This window comes from Microcaecilia unicolor, chromosome 4, assembly GCF_901765095.1.
Source record: "Microcaecilia unicolor chromosome 4, aMicUni1.1, whole genome shotgun sequence".
NCBI lineage: Eukaryota > Metazoa > Chordata > Amphibia > Gymnophiona > Siphonopidae > Microcaecilia > Microcaecilia unicolor.
The window spans coordinates 110,181,120-110,196,738 of record NC_044034.1 but is presented as its reverse complement, the minus strand read 5'-3'; the positions used below and the strand labels follow the sequence as shown (position 1 = coordinate 110,196,738).

Here is a 15,619-nt window from a genome sequence, read left to right as displayed (position 1 = left end):
GTCTTCCTTGCTTACAGTGGACTAGATAGGCTCACTTCTACTCCTGTCTATTAAACCTCCTTGGAACCAACACTCATAAGAATTTGTGATACATTTCAACTAGTTCCCTTTTGTACCGGCCACGGCACTGCCTCATCTACTGACCAATCCCAGGGCAGCGTGATGGAAATTTAAAAAAGAGGTTTGGAATGCAAACTGTTTGGAACTTGCGTTCCACGTACAGTTTCTGGAGGAGGCTTGTTTCTCCCCATTGGTCTAGGGTTACGACGTTGGGCGTGGCCAGTGTGGCGGGAACATTTGGATATTGGTGGTTTTTGAAGCTGTCAGGGAGGAGGGTACACAGGGTGTTTCGGGTAGAGTATCGGGTGCTGCTGGTTCGTGGCTGGATTAAGTCGGCGCTCCCAACAAGGTCCCCCCTCACGGGGGAAGATGGAGTCGCGTCGTCCCTCCCGAGACCTTTCGCCTGCTCCCGGTAGAGAGAATAAGTTGAGCCGCAAACGCGCCCATGCTGGAGGGCAGTCCGCGAGCGCATCCTCCGGCGGAGGCGATGAAGCCGAGAAGAAGGTTTCTAAGTTTGTGAGTATTCTGATCGTGGTCACTTTCCCTGATTTAGGCGTAGGTTTCCCGGTTCCCTGTTATGCCGTTTCTTCACGGCGCTGGCACCGTCTTTCCTTGCACTTTATTCTCTTAGCGGGACGGCAGATAACCTGGCAGCGACTAAAATCAACTTGTTCATCGCTTGATCTTTTCAATAACTAATGCATTTGTGTGTTTATAATACATGTGTCTCGCCACAGGTACGGGTGGGAGCAAACTGTAATTGAGAGGAGAGCTCAGTTTCTAAGTCTGTCTGGCTTGGCAACTTGAACGCCCATGAAAGGAATGTGCGGGACAGTGTTGCCAGGTGGAAAATTTTTTTCCTACCCAATCCAGCACAAAAACCGCCCAAAACCCGCCCAAACTCAAACCCCGCCCCTGACACCCCACCCCTGCGTCATCACCCCCGCCTCCCCCGTCATCGGCCCCGCCTCCCACGTCATCGCCCCCGCCTCCTACGTCACTAACCCCGCCCAAAAACGTCACTAACCCCGCCCCCGCGGCCGAAAAAGCCGCCCAAAAAACCGCCCTGAAGCCCAAAAAGCAGCCCAAAAAACCGCAACCCGCCACGGGCAAAAATTTCCCGTGGCGGGTCGCGGAAAACCGCCCAATTGGGCGGTAAAACCGCCCACCTGGCAACACTGGTGCGGGAATGATTTGTTTTACTTTGTACATGGGCCTAGTTTGTTTTATTTTTTTTTTTTTGGGGGGGGGGGGGGCGGCAAAGGATGGGGCAGGGATATTAACATATTCATTTGCATCTCTCTCTGTATATCTATATATAGTTATTCCCCCCAAAAGCCAGCTCTTTCTCCCATCCTTCTTTCCTCCTTACCCAGCACTCCCTCTTCCTCTCCAGTAGTATTTTCCCACTCCCTTTCCCATACCACGCCAGTGTTGACCATAGAAATGCATAGGCTCTATATGTAGATCCTTGAAGAGGTAGTGTGTCATGATAAATGGCTTTGAGAAAAGGCAAGGACTAGGAAAACAGGATGCAGATGTTCTGCTCATATCAAGATATCCAAAACTTAAGGATGCATGACTGACATGGCACACACAAAAAATACACACATCATCAGATTCTTCATATATCATAGATGAAGAAATAAAAGCTAACTGCCATCAAACAATTAAGGACATAAGCATTGCCAAACTGGAGGTCCCTCAAGCCCAGTATTCTGTTTCCAACAGTGGTCAATCCATGTCCAAGTATCTGGCTAGATCCTAAGTAAAACAGATTATATGTTGCTCATCCTAGACATAAGCAGTGTATTTTCCTATGTCCATCTTAATAGCTTATGGACTTTTAGGAAATTGGCCAAACCATTTTTAAATTTTACCAAGTTTAACTTGAATTCCAGAGTTTAATTACATGTTGAGTGAAGAAATATTTTCTCATGATTTTTGTTTTCAATTTACTACTTAGTAGATTCATTGCATACCCCCTAGTCCTTGTATTTTTGGAAACAGTAAACAGGCGATTCAGTGTTTTATATCCACTGGTGTTTTTTCTGTTCCTCCCTTTTTAAAAAAATCACTTCAATTCTGTAGCAAGTAATTACCACTGGTGAGGATGGTGTATCCTTTTGTTTTCAGAAAGAGCAAGGTTTTTTTTTTTTGTTACATTTGTACCCCGCGCTTTCCCACTCATGGCAGGCTCAATGCGGCTTACATGGGGCAATGGAGGGTTAAGTGACTTGCCCAGAGTCATTGCTTACCTGTAACAGGTATTTCCTTAGCGTCCCTCCAGACTGGCCCAGGATTGGACTGATGGGTTGTGCACTCCTTCCAGCAGATGGGACTGAGAGCTTCTGACTCTAGAGAGCCAATAAGAGCCCTGGCCAAGTGACCTTAGATTCTGTAATCTCAGTCTCCAGCAGGTGGAAGGAGGTCAGCTCTTTAGTCTCTCTTGGTTCTCTTTACATAGTTTAAAAAAAAACCCCAAACGTTTATGGGGCAGGATGCAGCGGCCTTGGTACGTTCTGTAGGCTCTCAGGAAGGTGGTTTTACCCCTGAGTTTGTCCTGCAGATGTACCAGGCGTTTTTGATGAAAAAGGCAGGAGCTGGGCCCAGTACTTCGGAGGGGCTCCCTTCCTAGTCAGTTGGCCCCCTCCAAAAGGGCTAGGGTCTCCTGGAAGGCGGAGGAAGACCTGGTATTGGATACAGAGGTAGATATGCCCCTTTTGGAGGAAGAGGAGAGGCTGTCAGAGGGACATTGGGAGGACTCTGTCCCTTCAGAGTCCGGGGGTAACCTCTTTCCTCTGGGGGAAGATCCATCGGTACTCTGTATCTTTCATAAGGATGATTTACAAGAGCTCATTTCTTTGGTAGCCTCCACCCTCCATTTTGAGGAGGAGCAGCACTTAGTCCCTGAGGTCCGTAAGATGGATTTGTTGGTTAAAGGTGTCAGATCTGCGGGGCGGACTTTTACTATGCATCAGGACATTCGGGACTATATTCAGAGTCAATGGGATATTCCAGACTCTGCCTTTCGTCCTTCCAGGGCCATGTCTCGTCTTAACCCAGTACCGGATGTGGACAAATACCTCTTAAAGGTTCCGGTTGTGGACGCGGTTGTCTCGGCAGTGACCAACCGCAATACGGTTCCAGTGGATGGCGGCACGGCACTGAAAGACGTCCAGGACTGGCAGCTGGATGCTGTCCTCTGGCAAAGTTTTGATGTTATTTCTTTGGCTGTGTAGGCTGCCATCTGCGGCTCACTGGTTGCCAGGGCATGTTTTCGCTGGGCAGAAAGAGTACTAGACAGAACTTCAGATGATTTGCCCACTCTCGACACTGAGGTCGTCAAGAGTGAGATGGGTTCGGCCTTTCTGGTGGACACCTTTTATGATTTATTGTGGGCCTCCTCAAAGTTGTTGGCTTTGGGGGTGGTAGCTCGCCGCTCTCTGTGGTTGCAGGGATGGTCGGCGGATGCAGCTTCCAAATCTAAGTTGAGTAAGTTCCCTTTCAGGGGTTCCTTCCTGTTTGGGGAAGAATTGGATAAGTTGGTGCGTAGTTTAGGGGATACCAAGATCCTTCGTCTTCCAGAGGATAGGCCTTGATTTTCTGGGCGGGGTTTTTTGTTTGGTCGGGGCCGTATGTGGGACTTCTGCAGGTTCTGTCCTGGACTGGGGAACCAGACCCAGAGGTCCAGGTTTTTCCAAAGGAATCAGTCCTTTCAAGGCTCCCGTGATTCCGGATCCTCTTTTCAGTCCTCTGCCCGTCCTTCCCAATGAAGGTGTGTGGGTTCCTCCTCTGGTTCCAGTGGGAGCTCGGTTGTCGCAGTTTTTCCAGAGGTGGGCCCAGATTACTGGGTCTTGGAGGTTATTCGTGACGGGTATGCCTTAGAATTCGCCAGTCCTCTCACGGACGCCTTTTTGGAGTCTCCCTGCCGGTCCCGCCTCAAAGCGTGGGCGGTTCGGGACACTCTTCAGAGGCTTTTGCATCTTCAGGCTATTTGTCCAGTTCCCCTGCAGAGTGCGGGCTAGGTCGATATTCAATTTTGTGGTTCCGAAGAAAGAGGGTTCCTTTCGTCCAATTTTAGATCTCAAGGCAGTCAATAAGGCCCTCAATGTCTCCAGTTTTCGAATGGAAACTCTACCGTCTGTCATAGTTGTACGACGGTCGGGAGAGTTCCTTACAGCTTTGGACCTGACAGAGGCTTATCTGCACATCCAGATCCGGGTCGCCTATCAGAGGTTTCTGAGATTTGCGGTTCAAAATCAGCATTTTCAGTTTCGGGTGCTGCCCTTTGGTCTGGCTATGGCTCCTTGCATTTTCACCAAGGTTATGTTGGTAGTAGCGGTGCTCAGAAAGGAAGATATTTTGGTCCATCCGTACTTAGACTGGCAAATCAGGGCAAAGTTCTATCGCGAAAGTCTGCAGGTCACGAATTGGGTGGTGTGTTTTTGCAGTCCCTCGGTTGGGTAGTCAATGCGTCCAAGAGCCAGTTGGTACCCTCGCATTACCTGGAGTACTTAGGGGTCGCTTTTGACACCGCACAAGGTCGGATTTTTCTTCCTCAGGGCAGAATTCTAAAGTTGCTGGATCAGATTCAGCATTTGCTTCGCTCTCTCATATCCTGTTCTCAGGACTATCTGCAGGTTCTAGGTTACATGACTGTGACGATAGAGGTAGTTCCGTGGGCCAGAGCTCATATGAGACCTCTCCAAGCTTCTTTGCTTTCAAGGTGGTCTCCTCAAACAGACTCTCCTCTGGTGCGCTTGTCCTTGTGTTCTCTGGAGCGCAGAAGCCTTCATTGGTTGCTTGGACGGGCAATCTCACCAGTGGTTAGTGGTCACGACGGATGCCATTCTCAAGGGCTGGGGAGCCCATTGCTTGGGGAGGGTTGCCCAGGGCCTCTGGTCGACTGGAGTCTTCCCTCTCGATCAGTTTGTTGGAGACCAGGGCGATTTGCCTGACTCTAGAAGCATTTCTGCCGTGGTTAGTTGGCGGGGTGGTTCAAGTTCTCTCGGACAACGCTACCACGATAGCCCATGTCAACCGTCAGGGGAGAACGAAAAGTCACCTGTTGCAACTTGAGGCTCATGTCCTGGGCGGAGTGTCACCTCACCGCCATTTCAGCCTCGCATGTAGCGGGAGTAGAGAACGTCCAGGCGGATTTTCTAAGTCGACACACCCTCGCTCCGGGAGAATGGTCTCTAGGTCCGCAGGCGTATCGGTTGATCGTAGCTCAGTGGGGAACTCCTCAGATGGATCTGTTTGCCTTCAGTCTCAATGCAAAGGTATTCCAATTTTTCAGCCATCGAAAAGGTTTAAAGGCGGAAGGGATAGATGCCCTCCTACAGCAGTGGCCTGCCGGTCTCCTCTACGCGTTTCTCCCGTGGCCTCTGGTGGGGCGTCTTCTTCAAAGAGTCGAAGCACACAGAGGACTGGTGATTCTTGTTGCTCCAGATTGGCCTCAGAGGCCATGGTACACAGATCTTCAGCGGCTTCGGGTCGCCCCTCTTCTTCGTCTCCTGGTTCTGAGCGACCGTCTGGTTCAAGGGCCTGTTCCTCATCCAGATCTGGCTCAATTTTGTCTTACGGCCTGGCTCTTGAACGGGGTCGTTTAAGAAAAAGAGGTTACTCGCCTTCAGTGATCACTACCATGTTACAGTCTCGTCGTCGGTTTACGTCTCTGAATTATGTGCGCACTTGGTGGATTTTCAAGGACTGGTGTGCAGGCTGTGGTGTTTCTCCGTTCCGGGCCTCCTTGGGGGAAATTTTGGATTTTCTGCAGCTTGGTTTTGAGAAAGGTCTAGCTCTTGCTTCTCTTAAAGTGTAGGTGGTGGCACTATCCTGCTTCCAAGGTCGGATTCAAGGTAAATCGCTGGCGAGTCACCCAGATGTGTTGTGTTTCTTGAAGGGTGTTGGTCTTCTTCGTCCACCGACTTGAACAGTTTTCCCTGCTTGGGATCTCAACTTGGTACTGTCTGCCCTCACGAGATTTCCCTTTGAGCCGTTATCTTCTTGTTTGCTTAAGGATTTAACTCTTAAGGCAGTGTTTTTGGTGGCCATTGCTTCAGCTTGGCGAGTCTCTGAGCTACAAGCTCTTTCCTGCCGGTCTACTTTTTTTGGAATTTTCCAGGGACTGTGTGGAGTTGCGTTCGGTTCCTTCATTTCTACCCAAAGTGGTATTGAGGTTTCATCTTTATCAATTGGTCATCTTACCGGTGCTGGGGTCTTCAAGTTCGGAGGAACAGAAGAAATTACGCACTTTAGACATTAAGAGACTCCTTAAGTACTATCTTAAGGTTACTGAGGAATTCCGGCACACGAATCGTCTGTTTGTGCTGCTCGGTGGTCCACGTAATGGCTTGGTGGCTTCGAAACCCACTATTTCTAGATAGCTTAAGGAGATGATAGCTTCCGCTTATCTCCTTGCTGGGAAATTGATTCTGAAAGGAGTTAAAGCCCACTCCACTAGGGGGCAAGCGGCTTCTTGAGCGAAACGATTTTTGGTGCCACCTATGGACATTTGTAAGGCAGCAACTTGGGCCTCCCTGCATTCTTTTTCCAAGCACTACAGACTGGATGTGCAGCGTCGGCAGGAAGCAGCTTTTGCTACGCGGGCCCTAACGGCGGGCTTGCTAGGGTCCCTCCCTTAAGGGTACTACTTTATTTCCCATCAGTCCAATCCTGGGCCAGTCCAGAGGGACGCTAAGGAAGGAGATATTAGATCTTACCTGCTAATTTGCTTTCCTTTAGTCCCTCCGGACTGGCCCAGGTCCCTCCCGTAATTGTTTCAGTGTAGTTTCTTGTATATAGGTTGTAGTTCTCTTTTGAGGACAGAGTTGTTTTCCGCATTGTTAATTCTAAAATGAATTGGTAATTTCCTTTCTCTCTAGGGGATGTTCTGTGTGCAATGTTCCCCTTTGTCATACCACTTCTCCGGGGGAGTTGGGTGTGAGCAGATGACATGCGGCATCGTCGGGTCGTCTAAGCATATTTCTCTGAGTGAGTACTATAGTGGCTGCTTAGTTCCCAGGGAGCACAGAGGGTAGTTCTATCTCTCCTTTTTTCTGCTTTGTTAGTCAATTACTGAATCTAAGGTCACTTGGCCAGGGTTCTTATTGGCTCTCTAGAGTCAGAGGTTCTCAGTCTCCACCTGCTGGAAGGAGTGCATAACCCATTAGTCCAATCCTGGGCCGATACGGAGGGACTAAAGGAAAGCAAATTAGCAGGTAAAGTCTAATTTCTCCTTAACGAGAACAGCAGTATATTAGTAACATAGTAGATGACGGCAGAAAAAGACCTGCATGGTCCATCCAGTCTGCCCAACAAGATAAACTCATATGTGTATACCTTACCTTGATTTGTACCTGCCTTTTTCAGGGTACAAGTCTGCCCAGCAGTATTTCCCGCCTCCCAACCACCAGTCCCGCCTCCCATCACCGGCTCTGGCACAGACCGTATAAGTCTGCCCTCCACTATCCTCGCCTCCCAACCACCAACCTCTCTTCCCCCACCTGCTCCGGCACCCAATTTTGGCTAAGCTTCTGAGGATCCATTCCTACTGCACAGGATTCCTTTATGCATATCCCACACATGTTTGAATTCCGTTACCGTTTTCATCTCCACCACCTCCCGCGGGAGGGCATTCCAAGCATCCACCACCCTCTCCGTGAAAAAATACTTCCTGACATCTTTTTTGAGTCTGCCCCCCTTCAATCTCATTTCATGTCCTCTCGTTCTACCGCCTTCCCATCTCCGGAAAAGATTTTTTTGCGGATTAATACCTTTCAAGTATTTGAACGTCTGTATCATATCACCCCTGTTCCTCCTTTCCTCCAGGGTATACATGTTCAGGTCAGCAAGTCTTTGCTCATACGTCTTGGAACGCAAATCCCATACCATTCTCGTAGCTTTTCTTTGCACCGCTTCCGTTTTTTTAACATCCTTCGCAAGGTACGGCCTCCAAAACTGAACACAATACTCCAGGTGGGGCCTCACCAACGACTTGTACAGGGGCATCAACACTTCCTTTCTTCTGCTGATCACACCTCTCTATACAGCCTAGCAACCTTCTCGCTTCGGCCACCGCCTTGTCACACTGTTTCGTCGCCTTCAGATCCTCGGATACTATCACCCCAAGATCCCTCTCCCCCTCAGTACCTATCAGACTCTCACCGCCTAACACATAAGTCTCTCGTGGGTTTCTACTCCCTAAATGCATCACTTTGCATTTCTTCGCATTGAATTTTAATTGCCAAACCTTAGACCATTCTTCTAGCTTCCTCAGATCCCTTTTCATGCTTTCCACTCCCTCCCGAGTGTCCACTCTGTTGGAAATCTTAGTATCATCCGCAAATAGGCAAACTTTACCTTCTAACCCTTCGGCAATGTCACTCACAAATATATTGAACAGAATCGGCCCCAGCACCGATCCCTGAGGCACTCCACTACTCACCTTTCCCTCCTCCGAGCGAACCCACCTGCTTCTAAAAACAGCTATGTATGAAACTGAGTTGATATGCAGGATGACCTTGGTGCAGGAAGACCCAAACCTGTGATGTGCTGCTCTAGGAAACCCTGAGTGGCTTTTCTATTTTGTTTTTGTTTTGCTTTTTCTGGCTTGGGCTCTGTCAGATGACATCACACATATGAGTACTAATATATCTTGTGCTTGAGGTATACATAAGTTAAGCAACTTGACTTTTATTTTTGCATATCTGTTTTCTAAAACAGTTCAGGTTTGTACAGAATAAAATGTTAATTTTTGTATTTGCAAATTTTGTGCTTGATAGGTATATTTCTTTTCTTATTCTACAGCATTTAAACTTTAGGACTCTGACAGATGATGTGGTAAGGTTACTTACAATTTGTCTTCTGTAATGCTTGTGACTAACAATGCATGAACATCTTTTATATACAGGAAATTGCTTTCTAACTTCTGTTTGATGAAATAAAGCTTTTGAAATATAATTGGAATTGTATTTTTATTTGATCTTTATATTTAATTGCATGCAGTATTGCTTATGCTGTGTATGGCTTTTATGTGCAGCTTGCATGGCAAGTGCTTTAAACATTGCTTAAGGTTAAATTTTTACTTTACTGAACTTCAATTTTAAACATGTATTACATTGTCATTAATTTGTGTATCTTACTATTTTGAAGAGCAAGTCTGTAGTGGTGAGAGTTTGCAAAACCTGTAGGATGGGTTACAAATTATACTAAAATATGAGATCCTAATCTAAACCTTGATTAAGAGGAGGATACCCCACTGAATAAATAACTTGGACAAAGACATATATTTTGATGATTTAACAATAAATATCCTTGTGTGGAAAAAGTATATGAACTCAAATATCAGTAACGTCTACAAAATGTTTCCTGTATCTGAGTCTCTCATCCCTCATGAGGAATCTTGGCCAATTCATCTGCACTGAGCTTTTACAACTCTGTGACATGAGAAGGTTTCCTTGACTGAACTGTTCACTTCAGGTCTTGCCATTACATTTCAATAGGGTTTAGGTTGGGACATCAATTCAAAACATGAAATTCCTCCTCTAAAGCCATTCATAAGTATTGCCACACTGGGACAGACCAAAGGTCCATCAAGCCCAGCATCCTGTTTCCAACAGTGGCCAATCCAGGTCACAAATACCTGGCAAGATCCCCAAAAAGTTCAATACATTTTATGCTGCTTATAAGCAGTGGATTTTCCCCTTTCCCCAAGTCAACTTCATAATGGTCTATGGACTTTTCCTTTAGGAAGCCGTCAAGACCTTTTTTTAAACCCTCTAAGCTAACCGCCTTTACCACATTCTCTGGCAACGAATTCCAGAGTTTAATTATACGCTGAGTGAAGAAAACTTTTCTCAGATTTGTATTAAATTTACTACTTTGTAGCTTCATCGCATGCCCCCTAGTCCCCAGTATTTTTGGAAAGCGTAAACAGACGCTTCATGTCTACCCATTCCACTTCACTCCACTCATTATTTTATAGACCTTTATCATATCTCCCCTCAACTGCCTTTTCTCTAAGCTGAAGAGCCCTAGATGCTTCAGCCTTTCCTCATAGAGAAGTTGTCCCATCCCCGTTATAATTTTCGTCGCCCTTCTCTGCATTTTTCTAGTTCCACTATATGTTTTTTGAGATTCAGCGACCAGAATTGAACACGGTATTCAATGTGAGGTCGCACCATGGATCGATACAAAGGTATTATATTGTCCTCACTTTTGTTTTCCATTCCTTTCCTAATAACACCTAACATTCTATTTGCTTTCTTAGCAGCCGCAGCACACTGAGCAGAGGTTTTCAATGTATCATCAACAACGATGCTGAGATCCCTTTCTTGGTCGGTGACTCCTAACATGGAACCTTGCATTACGTAGCTATAGTTCAGGTTCCTCTTTCCCACATGCATCACTTTGCACTTGCTCACATTAAACATCATCTGCCTTTTAATGCCCAGTCTTGTAAGGTGATATTCTGTAGTGATATCATTGAATGTTTATGATGGTTTTGCGGTATGATATGTTTTGGCTTGGCTTCAGCTCTTGGATGCATGGACTTCTCTTCTTGACTATTTTTACATAAAGCTGAATTCCTGCTCTATCAGTAGTGGCAGGTCCTGATGCAACAGACAGTTCCACACCATGCTACTTCCACTGCGATGCTTGACAGGATGTGGATCTTGTTTTGGAAGGCAGTGTTTGATTGATTTTTTACCAAACAAAACTGCTGCTCTGACCAAAAAGTTTTTTTTTTTTTTTTTACTCCATCTGTCCAGAGAATATTATTCCAGAAGTTTTGTGGGTCATCAAGGTGTTCCTTGAACTTGAGTTGGGCAACAATGTTCTTTCCTTTTTCAACCTGTTTGACAAATCCAGACCAAAGGGTTATTCCACTTTACCAGCAGATGGAGGCAGAGAAAACTGAACTCTTCCGTGGCATCGCTAATATAAGGAGTGGTGCAGCCTAGAACCTGGTGGTATTTCTCTTCCTCCACAGATGGTGTAGGTTGGACTGGTGTAGAAGAAGTGCTGTGAGGGGACTTATAGAGCAGGACAGAGCTTTACTGGTAATTTATTTGATGGGAAATTGCTATTAAATTTGGAGAAAGGTAGACTTGGAGGGGCATAATTGAACGGGGCGGCCAAGTTTTCCTGAGGGCATCCTTGCAGGGCGTCCCCGCGAAGGGGCGGGGAAACCCGTATTATCGAAACAAGATGGGCGTCCATCTTTCGTTTTGATAATACGGTTGGGGACGCCCAAATCTCAACATTTAGGTCGACCTTAGAGATGGTTGGCATAAATATTGAGATGGTCGACCTTAGAGATGGTCGTCCCTGGTTTTCAGCCATAATGGAAACTGAGGACGCCCATCTCAAAAATGACCAAATCCAACTCATTTGGTCGTGGGAGGAGCCAGCATTCATAGTGCACTGGTTCCCCTGACATGCCAGGACACCAGCTGAGCACCCTAGGGGGCACTGCAGTGGACTAACTGATGCACTAACTGAACGGAAAAAGCCCTTCCCTTACCGATCCCTTAGCGATTTGGAAAGGAATGAGCATGCATGAAGGAAATCACATGCCAATGAGCTGCTCACTGTTAACTCATTTGCACACGATTTCCTTCCTAAGGAAGGGAAGCCAATGCAGAGCAGCCAAGCATTTATGTGTGGTTGCTCTGCGCATGCCAAAGACAGCTTCATACATGCAGAAAAGCTGCGTGTTTAAATGCTGTCTACAACCTTAGAAAAATACAAGTCCAGGTGAAAACGTCCAAGTGCTCGTTAGGGATGTCTTTTTTTTTTTTAGGGTATGGGTGAAGGACGTCCTTTACTATGCCTCCGTCCCTGCGATAGTAGTTGAGGACGTCCAAAATGTGGAAGTTTCTGTGAGAAAGACGTCCATGCCTGGATGTTTCTGTGAGAAGGATGTCCATGCCTTTGCTGTGCCTCCGACACCCCCTTTATTTATTTGGATTTTGTATCACAAGTAGCAGCAGTGGGATTTGAATTGGCCACCTCTGGATTGCAAGACCAGTGCTCTAACCACTAGGTCACTCCTCCACTCCACTTTCTTGAAATTTGGCCGTCCCTGTGGGGGGGGGGGGGGCAGTTCAGGACGTCCATTCCTTCGCTATGCCTCTGCTGACACACACACCTCCTCCCCCAGCGACCTGCATACTGCTACGATGGACCTGAGTATATTTGAGGCTGGCAAAAAAAGTTTTTACAGTTGTTTATTTTAGGGTGGGAGGGGGTTAGTCACCACTGGGGAGTCAGGGGAGGTCATCCCCGATTTCCTTCCGGTGGTCATCTGGTCAGTTCGGGCGCCTTTTTGAGGCTTGATCGTAAGAAAAAATGGACCAAGTAAAGTTGGCCAAGTGCTCGTCAGGGACGCCCTTCTTTTTTCCATTATCGCTCGAGGACGCCCATCTGTTATGCACACCCCAGTCCCACCTTCGCTACGCCTCCGACACGCCCCGGGAACTTTGGTCGTCCCCGCAACGGGAAGCAGTTGGGGGACGCCCAAAATCGGCTTACGATTATGCCGATTTGGGCGACCCTGAGAGAAGGACGCCCATCTCCCGATTTGTGTCGAAAGATGGGCGGCCTTCTCTTTCAAAAATAAGCCAGTTGGTGTTAAATAATCTCCATCTTTTATTTTTAAATTACTCTGTTTTTTTAAGCAAAGGCAGTTTAAAGAATAGGGTTTTTTTTTGGTTTGTTTTAGCATTTAAAGTCTCTAACCATTTCATGGGCTAGTAGTTAAGGGATTATTCTAGCATTTACCATTGCATCAGTGAAGAGAAGAGCTGATGGTCACAGGAAACCTCAGTTTAGAGTTTAATTCCCTCCTGCCCTCCCCTGGCCTAATCTCTGTTTTGTAGGCCCTTGAACTAATTGGAAGGCTAGAAAGTTAGGACATCTGTATCAGATAGTAATTTAGCTCTTAGAAATAGTCTACTTAGGATTTTAAAGGGGGAACCTACAAATAACAATACTAATTACATAATGTTAGTTAGCAGTTATAGACCGCATGTACCCAAATTTAGTTCAGTGCATCTAACAAATACAATGATCCTAGAGCATATATAATCCCCTGGATTCTGTATAGCGTGATTTAAGTTGAGTTTAAATCAAGTGATATTCTGGATTTGCATGCGCAGCTTAATTCGTTAACAAGCCATTTGGCACCAATAACTGCCAATTAGCAAGCAATTATTTACACTAATTGGCTTTAATTAGAATTTACGCACACAACTAAGCGTATTCTGTAATGTGATGCGTGTCAATTTTAAGACCCATAGTTGAAAAGGGGCCGTGTCATTGGTGTTTCTAAAATCTGTGCACGTTGTTATAAAATACACCCAGCCTGGGCCTAATTTAGGCGTTCTCATTTACAAGTTTTACTTGGCATAACTGCCCCGACTAAAGTTCTCTGCACGAATGGGTGCTCAGCACATTCTATAAACTGCACGGAATTTATGTGTATTCTGAAAAGTACAGTTAGGTGTATCCTTTTTTTTTTTTTTTTTTTTAAATAGAATCTAGCCCAGTATATGCTACAAACTTATAAAATGACCAAGCTATTAACAGCTATTAGCAGATCAACCCACTAAGCTCATCACACATGGTTTTTTTGACACACGGTTTTAGGGTTGTTTCATTCATATAATTAGACTCATAATGTTCTTTGGCAGCATGTGTCACCGTTCTGCTATGGAACAGTTGAGAATTTTGTCTTATAAATTGTGCAATACACAGTGTAAATTAAGGTTCACACTCACTAATTGGTCGTATTCAATAACATTCACATAACCGTTAGAATTACAAAAATCTTTTAATTTTATTTATATAAATCTAATTTTATTGTTCTGTCTTGTTAACTCATAGTCATAAAATTTTTTTATCAGACACAAACACTACCATTCTCTCTAATTCACACATACAACATTTCAACAAATAATCAACAAATTATAAACTGATACAAGTATACTAAGACTGGTACTAAATAAGGAGTAACGCATCAAAACAGAGTTAACAAATGCTGATTAATCACACTCAACAAATGAGTCCTTTCCACGTAGCAAATCTCGTCCAAGTTGTGTACTGGATTCCACTCACAAAGGGCTTCAATACGAATGTTCTATATTGAAGTTGGATATCCTTTAAATCATCAATATTAAATGGACGACTATCTTCAACCCATGTATAAGGGCTCAACAGCTCCAAATTAGTACTACAGTCAACTGTTAGTTGATAATCTTCCTCATGAGATTATATCACAATAAGTAGTCGATACACCACAGAACCTGGACCCGACATGATCATGTTTCGCTACAAACTAGCGTCTTCAGGGGTCTTGTGCTCTAAACGAAATAACAATGAGTTATACTGTCCACCCTATCAACGTCACTCAACCAAGTACAAAAAATAAACAAAAAACATTCTCAACCAAACTTACCAGTTCTTCAAGGTGGTTGGGCACTCGACTCCAGTGATGTGCAGGTGAAGATGCCCTTAAGGACGCTCACCCATGCGCAGAACTGGCTATGGGATCCCAGGGGTTTAAATACCCATCTAGATATTCAACCACTCGATTTCTTTATTAAGACCACCTGGGGCCACCGTATTCCAATAGAATATGAAACGTTGTTCCCTCCTTAATAGTAATGAAGGGATGTTACCACCCCTATCCGATTTAATAGTATCCAAAACAACAAAGCACAAATCCTGCACAGCATGTTTCAACTCAAGCCAGTGAGACACTATAGGGGCTTCCAAACGGGCTGTACGTATATTACTCAAATGCTGAGCAATCCTCAACTTAATCTTGCGTGTGGTCAACCCGATGTACCAAAGTCCACACGGGCAAGTCACCCCATAAACACAATTCTCCGTGTCAGTCAGTACAACATTGTAAACAATAAAGTTTTGTAGAATGAGGAATATTAATTTCTTTCACCTCCATAACATACTGGCAATATACACAATGGTTACATCTACGATGCCCACATTCCAACGCCGGAGTCATATTATTCTAAGTTCATACCTCTAGAAAATGCAAAGCGGGGGGTGTCTTTAAACACCGAATGAATTCCTAATAAGGGCCAATGACGTTGTATGATCTGAATAATTTTATCAAAAGATCTCGTGTAAGGTAACACACGTCAAGGGTGTTCCTTTATAGTCTTTATTTTTCTGATCCCCCCTTTTTACAGATGGACCACGCATAGAGACAGTCCGTTATTCGTAATAAATTTTTGCTATTGTTTTGGGTGAGAGTGGCTGCAACGCCGGCAAGCTCCACCTACTGGCTTCAACCCTTACAATGGGCTAGATAGGCTCAACCAAGGAGGGTTGTTAAACCTGGGCTCACCATGTCCCCTGCTGTTCTGAATCTAACCCTCCTTATTGCTTACCCCCGAGTTGCAGCCCACGTCCAGTGCAAGCAGTGGCGGGGCTCGCAGACAACTTGATGTTGGTGCCGGGAAAAGGCTTCGGAGCAGCGCATGTGGCAACAAAAAATCCTGTCTTCATGATTCGGCCTCTTTTC

At 45.5% G+C, this 15,619-nt stretch overlaps 1 protein-coding gene across 5 annotated transcripts in view; it reads left to right on the top strand.

Annotated features, from left to right (window-relative positions):
- The first annotated feature begins 342 nt into the window (after positions 1-342).
- Positions 343-15,619, top strand: part of DIAPH3 (diaphanous related formin 3) — a 494,215-nt gene continuing 478,938 nt past the window's right edge. For 4 of the 5 annotated variants that reach the window (XM_030200564.1, XM_030200562.1, XM_030200559.1 and 1 more), the window contains exons 1-2: positions 343-576; positions 8,875-8,907. In XM_030200564.1, coding sequence (XP_030056424.1) covers positions 430-576; positions 8,875-8,907 — 180 coding nt within the window. In that variant the 5' untranslated portion in view covers positions 343-429. The remainder of the gene's footprint in view (positions 577-8,874; positions 8,908-15,619) is intronic. The other variant, XM_030200561.1, reaches the window with a different exon arrangement.